Source organism: Paroedura picta, chromosome 18 (genome assembly GCF_049243985.1).
Source record: "Paroedura picta isolate Pp20150507F chromosome 18, Ppicta_v3.0, whole genome shotgun sequence".
Taxonomy (NCBI): Eukaryota; Metazoa; Chordata; class Lepidosauria; order Squamata; family Gekkonidae; genus Paroedura; species Paroedura picta.
In genome coordinates, this window is record NC_135386.1 from 14095329 (window position 1) to 14116229 (window position 20901).

At 48.2% G+C, this 20901-nt stretch overlaps 1 protein-coding gene across 1 annotated transcript in view; it reads left to right on the forward strand.

The window, feature by feature from the left end:
• The window catches only part of PCSK6 (proprotein convertase subtilisin/kexin type 6), a 91899-nt gene extending 89838 nt beyond the window's left edge, over positions 1-2061 (forward strand). Inside the window, exon 21 of the mRNA XM_077317465.1 lies at positions 381-2061. Within this exon, the coding sequence (XP_077173580.1) occupies positions 381-478 (98 nt within the window). The 3' untranslated portion in view covers positions 479-2061. The remainder of the gene's footprint in view (positions 1-380) is intronic.
• The last annotated feature ends 18840 nt before the right edge of the window (positions 2062-20901 follow it).

A 20901-nucleotide genomic window follows, 5' to 3' on the forward strand; every position in this document is an offset into this window, starting at 1 on the left:
TGGGTGCCAGGCACAGCGATTCTGTGCCAGAGAGGGAGAGAGCCCCTCCCTTCTCAGACGACACCAGCAGCCCCGCAAGCGAGGGGAAGGCAGGGAAGGCAGCCTGCTTGTAGCGAGTAGCATGTGATGTTTTTTTGCTTTTGCAAACAAAAGGGGTGCTGAAACATAACTCTTCATCCCTGGGTGCGTGGCCTACATCAGCAGCTTGTGAAAGCCCTTCCCCATCATCAGCTGTCCGACAGAGGGACATTTTTGGTTCTTTCCTTCGGTACTGAATAGCTTTTGTGTGCCCTAGTTTGTTTGACTGGAAGGTCTCATCCTGTTTCTTATTATTCCCCCTCCTCTCTCTCTCCCCCTTTGCACAACGCACATCTTCCCAGCTGACGACACGTTCTGCGAGATGGTGAAATCCAACAAGTTGTGCGAACGCAAGCCGTTTATACAGTTCTGCTGTCGGACATGTCTCTTGGCCGGCTGAGTCGTGCCTTCCATATCTGCCGTCTGGAGGCCTTGCCGTGCCAAATCCCCAGGACAAAGTTTTCCCTTCCCCTCCACCCCCTAGCCTCGGGGAGCTTCGCCTGGCGCCGGCCCGAAGCTTCAAGCTTGCGACTCAGATTGCTTTGATATCTCCTGTCATTTGGTTCCTCCAGCATTGCATCTGGTATCCCCGAACCTAGATAGCTTCATTGCCTATCCGTTGGGTCTTCTTAAAAAGACGGCCTTCGCGGATGTGCCACGCTCGTGAAGAACAACACGTGGGCCATATGCACAGCTTTGTCTGTGAGCGCAACCATTGCAAATTAAACGTCCACACAGCCACATGGGGAAACCTTGCAACCTTAAGCCCTCCCCTCCCACATCTTTTCTCCCTGCCCCCACCAATAAAAATGCTGCAGCCTTTAAGTGAGCACTGGATTGGGGCATTTTATCCCAGTGCAGTACAGGGCCTGTAACACAGCACATCTTGGCAAAAGAAACATCGTCCAGGTTGCCTTTCGGCAGTAAGCTAGCCAGGGGAAGTTTGGAGCTTGCCAATAACCAGAGGCGTTCTAGAGCTGCCGGCTCCCTGCAAGCCGTCCCGGAAGGATCCAGCGTGCCTGCCAGGATGCACTTCCTGTGGACCCTGAAGGATCAAAGCCTTATCCGAGAGGCGGCTCATGATGGCCTCAGCTCCCGGTTGCAGGATTAAGCTAGAAGATTTCCCTCCCTGCAACAAAAGATGGCTTTCAGCGAAGATTTGCACCATGTTGTGTCCACCACCATCCCCTCCAGCTTTGATTGTTGTCTTCGTCTGGCTGGCCGGTGGTAATATGCTGCCAGTTTCCCCTCTTCCAGTCCAGTGGTGACTCCGTGACATCTTAGGAAGAGTCCTTCCAGGAGAGAGTCTGTTCAGCCAACCAGGAGGCAAAGAAAACTGCCAGTCCTACAGAAGAGTCATGTACAACGCACCTGAATGTATTCACTATAATGTATACAGTATATAGTATATTATATATGTGTGTGTATGTATGTGTATATATACACACACACTATGTACTATATGTAGTATGTCCTGTGCTGTTTATATAATTGTGTCAAAATAGATTTGGCTACGTCGTCTTACTGATATATTTTTTAAAGATAACTTACACCGTTCTCTGCATTCCTTCTTAGAATTTTTAAAAATAATTTTTATGGGGAGATTCTTTTTTTTAATTCCTTTCCCCCACTAATAACATCTTTGCAAAGTCAATGCCTTTTCTACCCCTCTTCTTCTCTTTCCCTCCCTGTGCCAATTCCGATGCACATTGTTGGCCGTTTTAATAAGTTAAAGCTTCAGCCCATGAAATTGGCAGTAAAAATGTTAATTAGCTCTTTACAAAGTGCATTTCCGAAATGTGCTCCTCCTTCCTCCTCCCGCTGCCGCCACCGCCCTGGCTGGAATTAAGCGACATGTTTGTACTGCTTTTGACCCGGCCCCTCTCCGACGCGGCTGGATGAATGGTGAAAGCCGGTACAGTCTTTTGGGTGCGGAACGGATCAGTGGCCCAACATGAATAAAATGTTTATAGTTCTGATGAATTACTCTGTATGTTTTTTTTTTCAGCTGCCCAAGTAAATGGCTTTATTTTATGACAAGGAATATAATATTTCTGTGCCTTTTTGTTTTTTTCACACATTACATTATGGTAGGCGTATAAAGGATATGATTTATGACAGGGGTAGTCAACCTGTGGTCCTCCAGATGTTCATGGACTACAATTCCCACAAGCCCCTGCCAGCAAATGCTGGCAGGGGCTTGTGGGAATTGTAGTCCACGAACATCCAGGAGGACCACAGGTTGACTACCCCTGCTTTATGGGACTCGTCTTCCATCCAGGGGGCTGATCAAGCATACACCGTATGGCTCTCCAGATGCCCTGGCAGGGGCTCATGGTAATTGTAGTCTATGGACATCTGGAGCCATGATTGGCCACCCCTGCCCTATAGCCACAGTGAATTGGGAGCACTGGGTGTCCCAGGCCACAGGGACCGCACAATACACTTTACACGACTTGTAAGCTGCCCGAATGGGAAAGCTTCTAGGAACCAGATGGAAACCAACTCATAGCTCTTTGAAGGGCAAACAAAGTAGAATTGCGGTAAATAAATGGCAGTGCTGCCTGCCAAAGGAACTCCCTGCATCTGGCCTGCAGCGTGCCAAGAAGGACACAAACCTCATGCAGCTGCTTGTGAGGCCTGGGATCAGCGTTTTGGTCCTGCTGCCAGCATGACAGGAATGAGAAGAGGGTAGGATCCCAAGAGAGCTGGCTTTGGAGCACGTTTCCAGACAAATGGAGAACATATCCAAGTAATGACATGGTTCAATCAGTGAAATAGATTATTGTTGGCTATCTGTTTGTTCCAATTTGGGCAGGAGCAGCAGGGAAGGGATGGGGGCAGCTTGGTGCAGTTCCCATCCCTTAACGTGGAGAGATGTTGCATGTCAGGGCCTGCTTTAGTTCCTGCATGTTTCTAGTACGGTTTCTTAGTCCCTTGGTGAAGACGGGGCAACGGTGTCTCTGGCCTTGTTAACTCCATGCTGTGTCTGCCCAGCGTTGTATGCACCATAATAAGAAACAGCCCCTCTTGGCAGATCATGTCAAATGAATGTAAAGAATGCAAGAGTTTGATTTGCTGGGTTTGAGAAATGACTCTGGTCCAAGAAGGGCTCGAGCTGGTCCTAAAGATAAAATCCGCTTCCCTTAGTCTTTGGGAACAGCGTTTGAAATGCAGAAATATACACCCCTTTGTGCTTTTTAAAATAAAATTTGCACCAGCCCACCTGCCCCCTATTCATATAGATCTTGTCTGCAAGTGGACAAAGAATCCCATTCAGTCAGCCAGAGGAAATGCGAAAGTCCTGAAGGAGAGTGCTTGATCAAAATAACCAACCTGGCAAGAATTCGTGTCCTTCTGTTTAATCCATCAGATGTGTGTATGGTGGTAGGTAGTGGCTGGCAAGTTCCTGCTATTACAGATCAATTTCCCCTGGAGGAGAGGGCTGCTTTGGCATTATGTGGCATTATAACTACTGAAGTCCCTCCCCTCTTGAGCCCCCCCCTCCAAATTTCCAGGTATTTCCCTACCTGGATCTGGCAGCCATGGATGGGGTTCCTTTCCAGTTTGAGGCCCAAGCAGCACTCTAAGCTCTTTGGTGATCACCAAGAGACAATGACCCATGCTCAGGGCTTATTTTTCATTCAGCCGCCAAGCCACCGTAAAAGGGACCGGACATTGAGGGTCCATGATTTTCTGAAGTCAATTTCCTCTCTGCCCCAGAACTATAATTATCAGACGGCAATGCTGGGTCACTGACATATGCAAGATTTCCTTCTCCAAAATCTCTGCAAATAGGAGTGGTGATAGAAATACCAGCGTGCCCTGAGCAAATACCACAGGGGCAGAGGTGTTAACAGACGCGGCGTTGAGCCCACAAGCAGCTTCTGGCGTGCCCAAGCGGGACTCCTCTGCCAGTAGTGGAGAGAGGCCTGTTGCTTAGGGCCCAAGGACTCAATGCAGAGTCTGCAGCAGGGCAAATGGGCACATGTAGGGTACCAGTGTGATGCTGAACAATGGGCTGGGTTATTGCCATAAGCCTTAAGGGGTCTGGGGGTTCTGTCGTTGAAGCAACTGGGGCAAAGGTAAATTTCTGAAAAGGGGACTCAGATAGGTACGGAAGCCCTTTAACTCTAAGCATGGGAGAGCAGGCAGCAGGTGGTGATTGCTCTATGGGGGAAGAAGGGTGCTTTGCCCATGGTCAGAGGCACCCATTTCATAGGATTTTTTAAGTAAGCTAAACATCAGACGAGTCTTGTTCAAAGAGTCTGGTCAAATGGGGCTCAAAACACCCGGCAGTAAGAGCACTGAATTTCCCCCACTGCCACCATAGCAGTCTGAATGTTAAATTTGGGAGATGCCGAATGAATCAAATGAAAGGGACGTGGATCTGCTGTCACCAAAACGACAAAGTATAAACACAGCCACAAAGAGGCCACAGCACAGCAACTGCTGTGCAAACATGTACTGACTTATCCAGGACAAACATTTAGAATTTTTTCTTCCTTTTCTCAAACGGATTTAGCGAATCCAAAGAGCACCTGTTTTGGCCAAACAACCAAAATGGCTAGAAAATACACAGACTTTAACATTCCTACAAAATTTAACAGTTTGTTTAAAAAGCCACCAGTTCAAGCAATGTTTTGGCAATGGCCTTCTTCAGACATTCTGAAACAGAAAATAACGCCATAAAACCCAAAGACCTAGTGTGTATAATTAAACATCAAATCAACAAATGCACATAGCGTTCACCGAAATCAAGCAGGATGGAGCACTAAATGGCAGGCAAGGCTCTCAATGGCTCCAAAACTTTAACTGAGAACAAAAGAACAGTTTTAACTCTGGTTTCGGCTTCTATGCCCTCAATGTATTACTAAAATATATTGCAATTTGCTAAGGTGACCAAATCTAGCTATCAGCAGCATTCTGTCACTTCTCTGCTTGTCCGGGCCATTACCTATGGTCACAGACTCTCTTAATTTGGATCCTGTGTAGCTTGCCAGTTCCCATCTACTTGCATTCCCATTAAAAGACATAACAGTTTTTACAAATGACAGCTCATTTCCATGTTCTGGTTCCTCCCATGTGGAATAAGCCTAAAAATCAAATGTGAAATTTCGTGTATTTGCTAGCCATTTTGTTTGGTTGGCAGAAACAGTTGTATTTTGTATTTATAAGGGTTTTTTTTAAGAAAAAGAAAGGTTCTAAATTGTTGTCACGGTGAATTAGCGCATGCTTACACAGTATTACTGTGCTGCAATATCTTGGTTGGAAAGAAAACCAGTTAGCCTCCTTGAAAGGAATTAAGGTACGGAGATATTGAATTTTTTTTTCAGAAGAATATTAAGGGACACAGTTTTGTCAGTTCTCTTTGTTAACTACATAGTGAGAGTTGTTACTAAAAATACACTTTTTGATTTCTTTGTAGCCACTGAGGAATAAATTTTATTCCGAAAACGAGATTTCAACAGCACTCGTTTTGGTTATTAGTAAATACTGGTTTTGAAGTCAGCTTGTTCGTTTTCCTTCTGCTGGGGCATCTTTGTTGGCAGTCCTGAAACTGGCAGGGATAAACATTCAAAGCTGCCTTATGCTTGGAGGGGCTTGGAGATCTCCTGGGATTACAACTCATTTTCAGGCCAAAGTGATCAGTTCCTCCAGAGAAAAACAGCAGCTTTGGAGGATGGACTCCGTGGCTTTATACACCACTGAGATCCCCCCTCCCATCTCCACCCCCAAATCTTCAGAAATTTCTTAACCCACAGCTGACAACCCTGCACAGCCATCTTGATTTTAACCATCAACCATCAACTGTGGCTAATGTGTATGTAGTTCAAAAAAGACAATTTGAGGTGCAAATTCCAGAGAGAGCATAAAGGCCAGATCTGGAACATCTGAAAGGTCTAGATAAGGGGTAGTCAAACTGCGGCCCTCCAGATGTCCATGGACTACAATTCCCAGGAGCCCCTGCCAGCATTCGCTGGCAGGGGCTCCTGGGAATTGTAGTCCATGGACATCTGGAGGGCCGCAGTTTGACTACCCCTCTAGATGCTGTCCCTAAACCTCTTGATGCAGGAATAAAACTTTAGCACTAGTTCTGCTATGCACCAACATTAGTGATTAAAAAGGCAAAGGACGCATGTCCCTGGCATGTGCTAGTCTTTGTCGCTTGCGCAGCGCATCTGGCCCATCAATTGCATTACAATCTTTGTTTTCATGTAGTTAACCATTTCGATCTTCCTGATTCACGGGTGACAAGAAGCAGAAAAAACTGGCCTCAAGCCAACCGCATTAGCTGAACAGCAGAACAGCGGGCGACCGGGCTCCATCCAGGAAGTTGCAGTGGACCTTGGAAGGGGAAAAGAAACAGAAGCCGCTTGTACGCGATGTAGAATAATTTATTCTTCATAGCCAGGGGCAGCTTCCCTCGTGAGCCACATTAGCTGTTACCTGCTCTTTGGCCGTGGACCTCCTATTCCTCTGCTGCAGCTCATGCAAACCATTCTCAGGTTTTTTTTAAAGTGCTTTTCTGCTTGAGTTGGTAGCTTGTAATGGAAAAAGAGAATCGATGGGGAAATGTTCAAGGCTGGTGTGCCACCGTGTGGTTCTCAATGAAAGGGAAATAATTGAAAAGCACATTCTTCGGATTGAGGCAAGAGATTCTGTGGAACTGAAATCCTTGCTGAAAGCCCCCCTACCCACCCACAATGCAGCTATAGCCTGCCCTCTTGTGATTAAGTTCAGAGCTCTGTATGGGGCTGCCTCACACCAGCCTTGTTCACAAGTGACAGCAGATGGACCCATAATCAATGTGCTTTGTTGATTGTTATTCATACATTCGTTGCATAATTCTTATGCGACAGTGAACACATGTAGGTCTGAATGGGTGACTTAAAAAGCCACATTTCCCCAGTTCCTGGTCCCAGGTTTTATTTGCGAAGTGAATGAGCACTGCGTCTTTCTTCTGCATACATACATGCCAGATGCATCAATGTTCCACATCGTTCAGGGAGTTGGATCACTGCTCTACCAAGGTCAGTGCTGCCTACTCTGATCGTTCGTTGCTTTTCAGGGTCCCAAAACTCTTAAGGTCTTTTGTATTGATGTATTAATTTCTACCCCACTTTTCTCCCCCAGGGGGGACCCAATGCAGCTGACAAGAGCTTTCCCTCCTCCATCTTATCTCACAACAACGCACATCTGTTAGAAAGAGCCCACGTTCATACACTTGACAAAAGAAATTGGGGACCAGTGTCTCTAAACGTGGGCTGCTTGGTTAGGGGGACTTCACACTCATAGAATCATAGAATCATAGAATCATAGAGTTGGAAGGGGCCATACAGGCCATCTAGTCCAACCCCCTGCTCAACGCAGGATTAGCCCTAAGCATCCTAAAGCATCCAAGAAAAGTGTGTATCCAACCTTTGCTTGAAGACTGCCAGTGAGGGGGAGCTCACCACCTCCTTAGGCAGCCTATTCCACTGCTGAACTACTCTGACTGAGAAAAACTTTTTCCTGATATCTAGCCTATATCGTTGTACTTGAAGTTTAAACCCATTACTTCGTGTCCTTTCCTCTGCAGCCAGCAGAAACAGCATCCTGCCCTCCTCCAAGTGACAACCTTTCAAATACTTAAAGAGGGCTATCATGTCCCCTCTCAACCTCCTTTTCTCCAGGCTGAACATTCCCAAGTCCCTCAACCTATCTTCATAGGGCTTGGTCCCTTGGCCCCAGATCATCTTCGTCGCTCTCCTCTGTACCCTTTCAATTTTATCGATGTCCTTCTTGAAGTGAGGCCTCCAGAACTGCACACAGTACTCCAGGTGTGGTCTGACCAGTGCCGTATACAATGGGACTATGACATCTTGTGATTTTGATGTGATGGCTCTGTTGATACAGCCCAAAATGGCATTTGCCTTTTTTACTGCTGCATCACACTGCCTGCTCATGTTCAGTTTACAATCCACAAGTACCCCAAGGTCTCGTTCACACACAGTGCTACCTAGAAGCGTATCCCCCATCCAGTAGACATGCTTTTCTTTTTTCTGACCCAGATGCAGAACTTTACACTTATCTTTATTAAATTGCATCTTGTTCTCATTTGCCCATTTTTCCATTGTGTTCAGATCTCGTTGAACTCTGTCTCTATCTTCCGGAGTATTTGCCAGTCCTCCCAATTTGGTGTCATCTGCAAACTTGATGAGTAGTCCCTCCACCCCCTCATCTAGATCATTAATAAATATGTTAAAAAGTACCGGGCCGAGCACCGAACCCTGAGGTACCCCGCTACTCACCTCTCTCCAGTCTGATGAAACACCATTGACAACAACTCTTTGAGTGCGGTTCTCTAACCAATTCCCTATCCACCTAACGATCTGAAAATCCAGATTGCAGTCCTTCAACTTATCCATCAGAACATCATGGGGAACCTTGTCAAAAGCTTTACTAAAATCCAAGTAAATGACATCAACCAAATTTCCCCGATCCAGCAAACCTGTTACTTGGTCAAAAAAGGAAACTAGGTTGGTCTGGCAGGACCTGTTGGAGACAAATCCATGCTGACTTCCTTGGATCACCAAATTGTCCTCCAGATGTTTGCAGATCGCTCCCTTTAATATCTGCTCCATTATCTTCCCCACAACAGAGGTCAGACTCACTGGTCTGTAGTTTCCCGGGTCATCCTTCCTCCCTTTTTTGAAGATCGGAATAACGTTTGCTCTTTTCCAGTCCTCCGGGACATCTCCAGTCCTTAAAGAGGTTCCGAAGATGATGGACAAGGACTGTGCAAGTTCTCTGGAAAGTTCTTTGAGTACTCTCGGGTGCATTTCATCTGGACCAGGGGATTTGAACTCATCCAGTGCAGCTAAATGCCTCTCGACCACCTCTCTATCCATGTTAATCTGCCACCCAGACACTATCCTTTGGCTACAGCCATCTCTAGATGTGCCTAAACACTTTGACCTGTGGGAAAAAACAGATGTAAAATAGGCACTAAGCCTTTCTGCTTTCTCTGCATCTTTCGTTAGAGTTTGTCCATCCGCACCCAACAGCGGGCCTATTGCCTCCTTTACTTTACGTTTGCTCCTCACGTAACTGAAAAATCTTTTCTTGTTACAATGGGCTTCCCTGGCCAATCTTAGCTCACTCTCAGCTTTGGCCTTTCTGATGATTGATCTACAGTGCCTAGTAACCTGTAGGTACTCTTCTTTAGAGCTCTGTCCTTCCCTCCATTTCCTGAACATTTTCCTTTTCTTTCTTAGTTCCTCTTGAAGTTCTCTGTTCATCCAAATAGGCTTCTTAGAGTTCCTGCAGTGTTTTCGTATTTCTGGAATAGTCATTGATTGAGCATGCAATAGCTCTTGTTTGAGTAGCGCCCACCCTTCACATGCTCCCTTCCCTTCCAGCATTCTTGTCCATGGTATGACACTCATCATGTCTCTGAGTTTATTAAAGTTTGCCCTACGAAAATCCAACATCCGCGTCTGGCTACAAGCTACAAGCTTCCTTGGCTCCCAATCTCAAAAGGAATTCTATGAGGACATGGTCACTTCCCCCTAGGGTCCCCACCTCCTTCACCTCATCCACCAACTCTTGCCTGTTGGTCAGTATTAAAGACACTCATGTGTCTTGTGAACCACAAGGCTGAAAAAGGCTGATGCACATGCTCCTTTAGTAACATTGTTCATCGAGCATACATGTGGACCACATACGACCTAAGTGTGATCCTCTTAAAGACTGGGGCATTGAATTTGTGTGTCCCACCATGGTCTGAGGAATGTTTTCAGCAAAGTGAAGCTGTCGGTTGCTTCCGAAATTCCAAGGGCCATTTCGCACGGCTTCAAAATAGCACAATGGTTGCTAATAGAAAACGCTATTAATTTGGCATAACGCACGACGTCGTAGACAATCTGCAACACTCCTGAAACCGACCCGCAAAAAGCGCTTCGTTGTAGCGCTTCTAGGGGAATCCAGAAAAGTGGATTCACCCTCCGGATAGCGATACACTCCTGCAACCAATCTGCGACAATAGCGCTAAAGACCTGTGCGTTACCATTGTTGCGGGTTCTTCAAAGTCCCTCCTCCCGAGCCTTTCCTCCAAACTTCCGGCGAACTGTTCGCCATTTTTTTTTTCTCGGACCGAGCACAGATCAACGAGGCAACGAGACAGCGACTGGCTTTCTAGCACGATCACTTTCGGAAATTCTGCCCGGACACCACAAGAGTATTTCAAAAGCACAGGAGCACACACCGTCACGTTCCCAAAATTTGCCCAAAGCTTAAAACCCCGTCTACCTTCGGCCAGTACTAGCAGAGTCAACGTACAGGGAGCATTTTAAAAAACTTTCCTCTGAGCGTGCCAACGAACATTCGCCGCTCGCAGTCTCCTGTTTAGATTAGAGGGGTTCAATAGATATGATTCGAGGTGATACCATGAGGGGCGGTTTATGTGTAGTGGGTCTTTGTGTGGTTCCGGGTACGTGGTTGTGCTTGGGTGCGGACAACCCCTTGCATCGGCGGCTAGACCTCCAGCAAGCGGAGTCGCCATCCACCGTTCATTTTAAAAAACTTTCCTCTGAGCGTGCCAACGAACGTTCGCCGCTCGCAGTCTCCTGTTTAGCTTAGAGGGGTTCAATAGAAATGATTCGAGGTGATATCATGAGGGGCGGTTTATGTGTAGTGTGTCTTTGTGTGGTTCCGGGTGCGTGGTTGTGCTTGGGTGCGGACAACCCCTTCCATCGGCGGCTAGACCTCCGGCAAGCGGAGTCGCCGTCCACCGTTCATTTTAAAAAACTTTCCTCAGAGCGTGCCAACGAACGTTCGCCAGTAACATGTCATTGATTTATGCTTTGGCTGGTGAATATTATTGGGGAACTGTCGAGTACCGCTGCGCTTGCTCTCGGTTGAACACCGGGCATGCGTTTTCGTAATGGCGGACATTTCAGTAAAATGGCTCCCGCTGCATGTACAAACTTCTCTTCTCGCATGTAAACGAATCAGCGCATGCGAGAAGTCAAACAACAAGAGCGCCAATCTGGCCATTAGGGGCAGATCCTGTTCCCGCGCGAGGAGTTTTGAACGTGACATGTGACCTCATGTGGCCAATGTGCGTGTCCCCTACTGCCCACCACCAATCAGGAGCCGGCTAGTCCCTTTGTCTTTGTGTGCGGGAAGGTATATGATCCGTTGCACCCTGCACCTCGCACCTCCATTTTGCTCAGCTACTCGCGAAGGCAGCATGGAATCTTCTTCACAGTCGTCGTCCGTCCAGGCAACCGGCAGGGGGCCAACATGGAGGGACGCGGAGATCAGGGACCTGATCGCGATTTTTTCGGAAGAGAAAATCCAGGACGCCTTCCAGTCCTCACACAGGAATCGGGAGGTGTTTGAGCAAGTGGCCATTAAGATGCGTGCCCTGGGCCACAACAGGACCGGCCTTGAATGCCGGTCAAAAACAAAGACCATGCGGGCGGAGTACATGCGGGCCGTGAACCACAATAAGGGTTCCGGCAACGCTAAAGTTACCTGCCCGTACTTCGAGGAGCAGCGGCCGTTGTACGGCGACGGGGACGGAGCCGGCAGGCCGAAGCGCGTCGGGAGGAGCCTGAAGGTGGTTCGTAAGCCGGCTGCCCCGGTGGAGGAGCCACCCGCTGAGGAGGATCCCGGAGAGGGCACCTCGTCCACCGTCCGGCCTCCACCCCCGGTCCAGCAACGAGGCGCGGACATGGTGACGCTGGACCTACTGGCCATCGTTCCTGAGGAGCCAGAAGAAATTCCGCAGCAGACGCCCCTTGCCTCCGGTAAGCACTTTTATTTTAATTTTATATTTAATTTTGAGCAAATGTGTGTTCTGACGTTTGGGAATCGTTTTCTCGTGTGTTCGTTGCAACGCATAAGATGGTAGGATGTTTGTGGACTGCTTGCTGAGGTGGCTTTTTAAAACGGTTATGTTTAACCAACAACCCCAAAAGTATTGCAGCATGCCTCAGCCATAGGCCTTCTGCAGTGCTTTAGCCACTACTTTGGGAGCATGCTGTGTGGTTCAGGTTGTATGCTTGCTCCTTTTTCACTATTTTCTGCTCTTGTCCACAGAAACACAGATGCCAGGGACGGGGCCCCTCGAGTCTCCAGCAGCGGTGGACGAGGACAGTGATTCTGGGGCATCAACAAACGTTGGTAAGTATCTGTTGCAATAAGGGGGGGGGGCGTTTTAACTGCTTTGTGCTTTTCTGTTTGTGCAGGGCAGCAGCACTGCTAAGAGACAGAAGTGAGTCCCTCTACGTTGCTGCTTTAGGCTTTGAAGCTTGCTTTGCCACACTTTGGTCCTAGATCTGTTTTTTTTCTTCTTCGCAGATTTCATACCCGGGACACAGGAGGAGGAGGAGCGTGGGGTGGCTGGACCTCCTGCCCAGCGCAGGCGGATACAGATTCAAGATGGTGAGCGTGCATGAACTGTTCCTTTCGAGCCATAGCTGCAGGACAATGTCGCAAGCCACTAACCGTGTGCTCCCTTTTCATTGTTGTGAGTCTTGCTGTGAAAGTAGGCAAAGGAAAAAGCCCACCATGGGCAAACAAACACTAACCATGTGCTCCCCGGGCATTGTTTAGAGTCTTGGTTTAACAATATGTAACCAAAAAAGGACACCATGTGCACCAGGGTGGGTTTTGACTGTCTCGATGGTACTAACAGTTCTGTTTCTCATTTTTTGCCAACAGAGGTCCTTTCTGATGACGATGAACCAGCCCTGGGTCCAGCCAGCTCACCACCTAGAGGTGCTCTCCAAGCAGAGGATAGGCTTGCGAGGGAACGTGGCAGGCTGAGGCGCGTCTCCATCTTAACAAGCATTGGAGAAAGGATCCTTGAGCACTGCCAGGAGGAGTCAAGGCGTGCCGCGGCGGCAGACCTAGCAATGCTCGCCCTCGTGGCCCAGGAGGGGAAAAAATTGCGTGCAATCCTTAGGGAGTCAAACCAATCTCTATGCGAAAGCGTGGAGGAGATGAGACTGATAAGGAGACTGATGGAGAGGGCGGTCGTGGTAATGGAGACGGCCAACCCTCCTCAGATTACCGTACACGTCCCCCCCCCACCCACACCTACACCACCACCTCCAGCAGCCACCCCACCGACCCCGTCTCAGAATGCCTCGACCCAAACTAGAAGGAGGACTGTCCTCGGGAAGAGAATAATAAAACCCGCTGACAAGTTCTCCCCCTCCTAGTTTGGGCCAGTTTGTCTATTTAACTTTATCTGTGTTTGCTGTTGTTTGTTAAATAAAGTTTATATTTTTGACTCTGTCTCTGTGTACCCTCTCTAGTGATTGTGTCTATCCTGGCACTGTTGTGTGGGTTGGAGGTTGGAGGGGTGTCAGTTAAAGGCGTTTTAGGAGTGTGGGGTGAAAGGTGTGCGAGTGTAAGGAGTCACACTGGAGTCTTTTTCAGAAAATTTGCAACAACATTTTATTTTCAAAAACAGTTCAACAGGGGAAAAAAATTAGGGAATGTAACTTGGACCCCCCCACCCCCACCCCCACCCTCCAGGAAAGCCAACTTTTTAAAAACAAATTTATATATTTAACAGGGATAAAAAATTAGGGAATGTAACTTGGACCCCCCCCCCAACACCCCCCCCCCAAACACAAACAGAAAACAACACTCAGGTCCCACTGCTCCCCTCACCAGCCCCTTCCATCTCCCTCACTCTTCTGCACAACCGTCCCATTGTTCCCCTGACTTTACGGCGGAACAGGTCTTCTTCCTCCTTCTTCTTAACTGTGTGGGGAGGGAGAAAAAGTACACATTAGTGCCACACATATTTTCCAATCTGGAGTTTACATGGATACACTTTTTAGTGGCCTTAGCCACAGTGTGAGGAGAGTTGGGCAGTGGGGAACATAACCTACGTTCTTCTGCCTCCCTCTGCTGCCTCTGCCTCTCCATCTCCCCTTTGAGGTCAGCCACTTCTGCCTGCCCTGCAAATGGGTTCAAAACAAATGGTAAGCCATATATGTTGGCTAAAGTCACACAACCCACACCCAAGCACAGGTGCAGTACTCACAGTCCCTTCTCTGCTGCTCGACTAGCCCCTCCAAGGATGTCACCCTGGCCTCCATGGCACGCATCCTTGCCTCCATTGTTTCTGCTATAGAAATCAAATAAAGAATTCAATCACACTTCAAATGGAAGCATCACAGCAGGCTCCCTTATGGCTCCATGGGGGTACACACACATGGGTCTCCCTCAAAGAAATAAAACTCTCACCTGCAGCCTGTCCTGAGGTGGAAGGTCCCTCTTCCTCCCCTTCCTCACGCTCAGGTAATTTGGCAAGTTTGGATGGTGATTGTGTAGCTGGGCGAAGAAAAAGAGAAATCATAAGTAAAAGCACACAAACCAAAGATAAAACACAGCTGATGGCCACACCACAATCAGAGCCAAAGCGCATTACCAAAGTGGTTCTACAGTACTGGCGGGCTAAGTCAGAGGGAGTTGACAGCATCTTAATACTTTCTCGAATTTCATGGAGACAGTAGGGGAAAGAGGCATCTAGACATTCCATGCATGCTTAAGGGTAAAACACAACGAGGGCAGCACTCACCCATATGCCTCCTCATCTCCAGGGGGGGCTTCCCAGCCTTCTCCCATATCTTGACCATCAGGTCGTGGAAGACCGTTCTCCCACTTGGCTGCGGGACCCCCCCCCCCCACTGTTCTAGACTGTTTAGGAAGTCCAGCTTCACCCTCTTAAATTTCGTCCGGACCTGCTCCCAGGTCCGGACGTAGCCCCTCTCCCTCAGCTTGGATGCCAACACCAGGTAAGCACCCTTGGTGTGGCAGTGGGTGTTGGCCATAAGGCGGCCAACACTTTTTGAATGGAGAACAAGCTCCAGAAGTGCCTCAGCCTCGGCGCGCTGCCAGAAGGAGCCCTTCCGTGGCTTCGCCATCTTCGGAATGACGGTTAGGGAACGAACATGCGTTGCTCCGATCGACCACCCCTATTTTAAATGTATCAAAGCTGCCCACCAATGAAATTATTCCTTGGAACATAAGTGGATTGATCCTCCAGTTTGACAGGGGTCGCCAATACTTCCTGGCTACCCGCCTCCCCAAACTTTCCCTGTTCAGCGCTTCCGTATTGTGTTTGTCAATTTCAGCGGGGAGTTAGCATTTAGGGCTGTCAAAGTGCTTTTGGACCAGAGAATCCCCGTTTTTTTGCTGGCTAAGTAGACAAACCGCACAAGACAAGGTTAAACAAAGAACATAAAACTTTATTTAACAGTAGAAAAAACAATCAAACACGCCTCCTGTTTCTGTAGAGGTGGGTAGCTATAGCGTCCCGAACCTTGCACCCCTCCGCATAGATCCTTTTTTTCCTTGCTTCGGGGATGTCTTGTGTGTCCTCAAGGACTACAGGATCAGGTTCATCCACAGGGAAGGGGATGTTATGTCCCTTGTCCTCGCAGATGTTGTGCAAAATGACACATGCGATGATCAGCGGAGTCACATTGTCTATATGCACATGGAGTCGTGACATCAAGCAACGGAACCGTGACTTCAAACGTCCAAAGGCACGCTCCACTACATTCCTTGCCCGGGAGTGACTGAGGTTGTAGTGGCTCTGCACGTCTGTCCTTGGCCGCTTATAGGGAGTCATGAGCCAGCGGCGTAATGGGTAGGCTCCGTCCCCGAGCACCAACGCCGGCACACGCACGCCCTCAATGGTGGCGGTGGGGTTTCCTGGAACAAAGACCCCTTCGTCCATGGCTTTCCTGAGGTTAGATTCCCTGAAAACAAGGGCATCATGCCTCCTGCCACTCCACCCCACCTCGGCATCTATAAACCGTCCGGAGAAGTCCACAGTTCCTTGCAGGAGAACAGAACAAAAGTCCTTCCTGTTCCCGTACTCCTTTATGCTTCCCCCGGGTGCACGGATAGGGATGTGGCTTCCATCGACGGCCACAAAACAATGCGGGAATCCAAGCCTGGCAAACCCATCCATACTCTGGAATAAGGGAAAAAAACCATGGCATGTTAGCATGGGGTGCATCGCGTATTCGTTGCTCACCTGTCAAACAAGAAAAAAAAATTTAAAGGGAAAAGGGCATAGAATGACACTCACCGCTCCAAGGCGGTCTCCGAGGCACACCACTTTGCTGAACAATTCCGCCTCCATGGCGAGGCAGAACTCCTTAAGGATATCGCCAACCGTTGTGACTCCGAGTCCGAATTGCTGGGCTACTGTCCGGAAGTACTGAGGGGTGGCCAAGTACCACAATGCGGCTGCCACCCTTTTTTCCACTGGAACGGGGTGCCGCATGCCAGTGACTTGCCTTTCCATGCGGCCACGTAGAGCCTCCACGAGTTCAAAAAATGTTCCCCTAGACATTCTAAAGTTGGCAATCCAGTGGTCATCATCCCAGCGAGACCACACAAAATTTTCCCACCAGTCAGAGGATCTTTCGTCCACCCAGAACTGTCTGGGGAACCGGACCTCTGCCAGAGCTTGCCAGTGCTTCTTTGCCCCCATGGTTGCCCGTAGAGAACGTCTTCTACTGGTGCTCATCGTTCCGGCAATACGTTCTCGGTAGTCCTCGATAGCAGCCCTCCTATGCCGCACGGTGGTATGGATACGCTGGACTACCGCAAGCATCTGAGCCAACAATTGAAAAATAATCCTCTCCATTGCAACGTTAACCTGTGCTGCGGGCAGTAGGCTACGCAAACAAAGAGTGAGGCCGACCACGTGTCTGCCTAGGTGCATATAAGCAGGTAGCCTGTGGGCGTGTACTGTGGGCGGGGATTAACCTATCAAACATATCAATGCATCAACCTCTGGTTCATAGAAAACAATAGAAAACACGTTCCAACAGCGCCAATGATTTGACGATGACGCGTTGCTACGGGGTTTCCTGGGTTTTTTTTTTTAAAAAAGGGAACCCCGACAAGTCCGGCTTTAGGGTCGAGGTCAAAGGTGTGCCTGCAGTTTGATTGACGGGCACGGGAGGCCAGAAGCGCTAAAAAGGGACCTCCTTTGTAGCGATAAGACGGAGACCGGAAGCCTGTGGGTTACGAAAGTGACGAGAAGTGAAAGTGCTAAATTCCGCAAAAACCGCAGCTGTGCGTTACGGGCACAGCTAGTTACATTTCGCTAGTTAAAGTAGCGATTTCGCAAACAGCAACCAAATAGCCACTTTGAGCTCTGTGCGAAATGGCCCCAACTATCCCTGGGAAGGGTGCCCTGCTCTTAATTATGCAATTCTAAAACTGACTCTGGGGCTACGCGCCTGCGACTCCTTAAACTGGGTCTGTGTTTTTCTTAATTAGAAATTACCTGTGCATAATTATATTTCATTACCCATGTTCTGCATTTCCAGTTCTCTGGAGCCTTGTTGCTCATAGCCAGGGTTGTCAACAAAACTGGAGAAAAAGTGTCCCATTACTTTAATTAAGAATGTGTAGAAATGGGCAGCTCAAGCTTTTGACAACATAGAGCTTAATTGCATCCCTTGGTAAATGCCAACCTGTATTTTTTCCCCTCCAGGTATGTTTGAAACTCTAAATCTCTAACATCATGTGCAAAGATCTGCATAGGAAGCTCTTGTCGATGGAAAATTTAGTTACTTGTACTTGGCTCCTCCCCTTCCCATGGCAGCCATTTTGTACTTAGTTTCTCACTTTCATATGGCAGCCATTTTGTACTTGACTCCTCCCCTTCGCATGCAGCCATTTTGTATTTGGCTGAGCTCAGTTCCTGACTTAGTGTTGATGGGCTGAGCTCACTTCCTGACGCAGTGTTAATTGGCTGAGCTCACTTCCTAGCTGAGTGTTGATTGGCTGGGAATTCTGATCTTGACTCAATACTAGGCTCCTCCTTTCCCTATAGCAGCCATTTTGTAATTGGTTCCTCCCCTTCCCATGGCAGCCATTTTAGATGTACTTCCTCACCTTCATATGGCAGCCATTTTGTACATGGCTTCTCACCTTCCCATGCAGCCATTTTGTATTTGGCTCCACCCCTTCCAATGGCAGCCATTTTGTACTTGGCTCCTACCCTTCCTTAGGCAGCCATTTTGTATTTGGCTCCCCCCCTTTCCAAAGCAGCCATTTTGTACTTTGCTCCTACCCTTCCCATGGCAGCCATTTTGTACTCAATTCCTGACTCTGTGTTGATTGGCTGGGGCTTGTGGGCTCACTTCTTTACTCAGTAATGATTGGCTGAACATACTTCCTAGGTCAGTGTTGATTGACTGGGAATTCTGCTATCACTTCTTGACTCAATACTTGTCTTCTCATTTTCCTATGGCAGCCATTTTGTACTTGGCTCCTCCCCTTCTCATGGCAGCCATTTTGTACTTGGCGCCTCCCCTTCTCATGGCAGCCATTTTGTACTTGGCGCCTCCCCTTCCCATGTCAGCCATTTTGTACTTAGTTCCTCACTTCCATATGGCAGCCATGTTGTACTTGACTCCTCCCCTTCCCATGGCATCCATTTTGTACTTGGCTCCTCCCCTTCTCATGGCAGCCATTTTGTACTTGGCGCCTCCCCTTCCCATGGAAGCCATTTTGTAATTTGTTCCTCCTTTTCTCTTGGCAGCCATTTTGAACTTGGCTGCTCCCCTGGGGCTTGTGTCCTCAGTTTCTATATCTGTGTTGATTGGCTGAGCTCTCTTCCTGACTCTGTGTTGATTGGCTGAGCTCAATTCCTGACACTGTGTTGATTTGTTGAGCTCACTTCCTGACTCTGTGTTGATTGGCTGAGCAGACTTCCTGACTCTGTGTTGATTGGCTGAGCAGACTTCCTGACTCTGTGTTGACTGGCTGAGCAGACTTCCTGACTCTGTGTTGATTGGCTGAGCACACTTCCTGACTCAGTGTTGATATGATTGGCTGAATTTACTTCCTAGGTCAGTGCTGATTGGCTGGGAATTCTGCCATCACTTCTTGATTCAATACTTGGCTCCTCATTTTCCTATGGCAGCCATTTTGTACTTGGCTCCTCCCCTTCTCATGGCAGCCATTTTGTACTTGGCGCCTCCCCTTCTCATGGCAGCCATTTTGTACTTGGCGCCTCCCCTTCCCATGTCAGCCATTTTGTACTTAGTTCCTCACTTCCATATGGCAGCCATGTTGTACTTGACTCCTCCCCTTCCCATGGCATCCATTTTGTACTTGGCTCCTCCCCTTCTCATGGCAGCCATTTTGTACTTGGCGCCTCCCCTTCCCATGGAAGCCATTTTGTAATTTGTTCCTCCTTTTCTCTTGGCAGCCATTTTGAACTTGGCTGCTCCCCTGGGGCTTGTGTCCTCAGTTTCTATATCTGTGTTGATTGGCTGAGCTCTCTTCCTGACTCTGTGTTGATTGGCTGAGCTCAATTCCTGACACTGTGTTGATTTGTTGAGCTCACTTCCTGACTCTGTGTTGATTGGCTGAGCAGACTTCCTGACTCTGTGTTGATTGGCTGAGCAGACTTCCTGACTCTGTGTTGACTGGCTGAGCAGACTTCCTGACTCTGTGTTGATTGGCTGAGCACACTTCCTGACTCAGTGTTGATATGATTGGCTGAACTTACTTCCTAGGTCAGTGCTGATTGGCTGGGAATTCTGCCATCACTTCTTGATTCAATACTTGGCTCCTCATTTTCCTATGGCAGCCATTTTGTACTTGGCTCCTCCCCTTCCCTAGGCAGCCATTTTGTATTTTGCTCCTCCCCTCTCCAATGCAGCCATTTTGTACTTTGCTCCTACCCTTCCCATGTCAGCCATTTTGTACTTAGATCCTCACTTTCATATGGCAACCATTTTGTACTTCGCTCCTCCTCTTCTCATGGAAGCCATTTTGTACGTGGCTCCTCCGCTACTCATGGCAGCCATTTTGTACTCAGTTCCTGACTCAGTGTTGATTGGCTGAGCTCACTTTCTGACTCAAGTGTTGATTCGTTGAACTCACTTCCTGACTCAGTATTGATTGGCTGAGCTCACTCCCTGACTCAGTGTTGATTGGCTGAGCTCACTTCCTGCTCCTCCCCTTCCCTTGTCCGCCATTTTGTACTTAGTTCCTCACTTTCATATGGCAGCCATTTTGTACTTGACTCCTCCCATTCCCATGCAGCCATTTTGTATTTGGCTCCTCCCCTTCCCATGGCAGCCATTTTATACTTTGCTCCCCCCCTTCCCTAGGCAGCCATTTCATACTTGACTCCTCCTTTTTCCGAGGCAGCCATTTTGTACTTTGCTCCTCCCCCTCCCATGGCAGCCATTTTGTACTTAGCTCCTCCTTTTCCTGTCAGCCATTTTGTACTTGGCTCCTCCCCTTTCCAAGGGAGCCATTTTGTACTTGGCTCCTCCCCTTTCCTAAGGCAGCCATTTTCTAAATATGTGCAGGTACGTTTAATGAATATTTGGATTGTAAACTTCTTTTTTGCATCTCAAACCTTTGGTTCCTGATGGGAGCTGTTGGAGGTATAATGAGGCTATTGGCTCTTTTGATCACATGTGGTGGTCTTGCAGGAGAGTTAAAAGTTTTACATAAAAAATCATGAGAAATTTCAGGGGTTACTTAAAATTAAGTTCCCATTTGGTCCAAAATAAACATTGTTTGGCATTTTCCCTGTGAATTCGCCTGTGTTTGTGTTGTTCTACAACAGCCGCATGACTTCTGTTTGCCACAAGATGGAAGCAACAAGACGTACATGATGAGACTTAACAACTAATGAAACTAAGAGAACATGGTGTGATGGCAAAGCCCACGGACTGGATGAATGGGAGACCCCCCTGAAGTGTCTTATGAATGCTGGGATTTCTTTCTGAAACATGTCAGATCTTCATGTAGTGC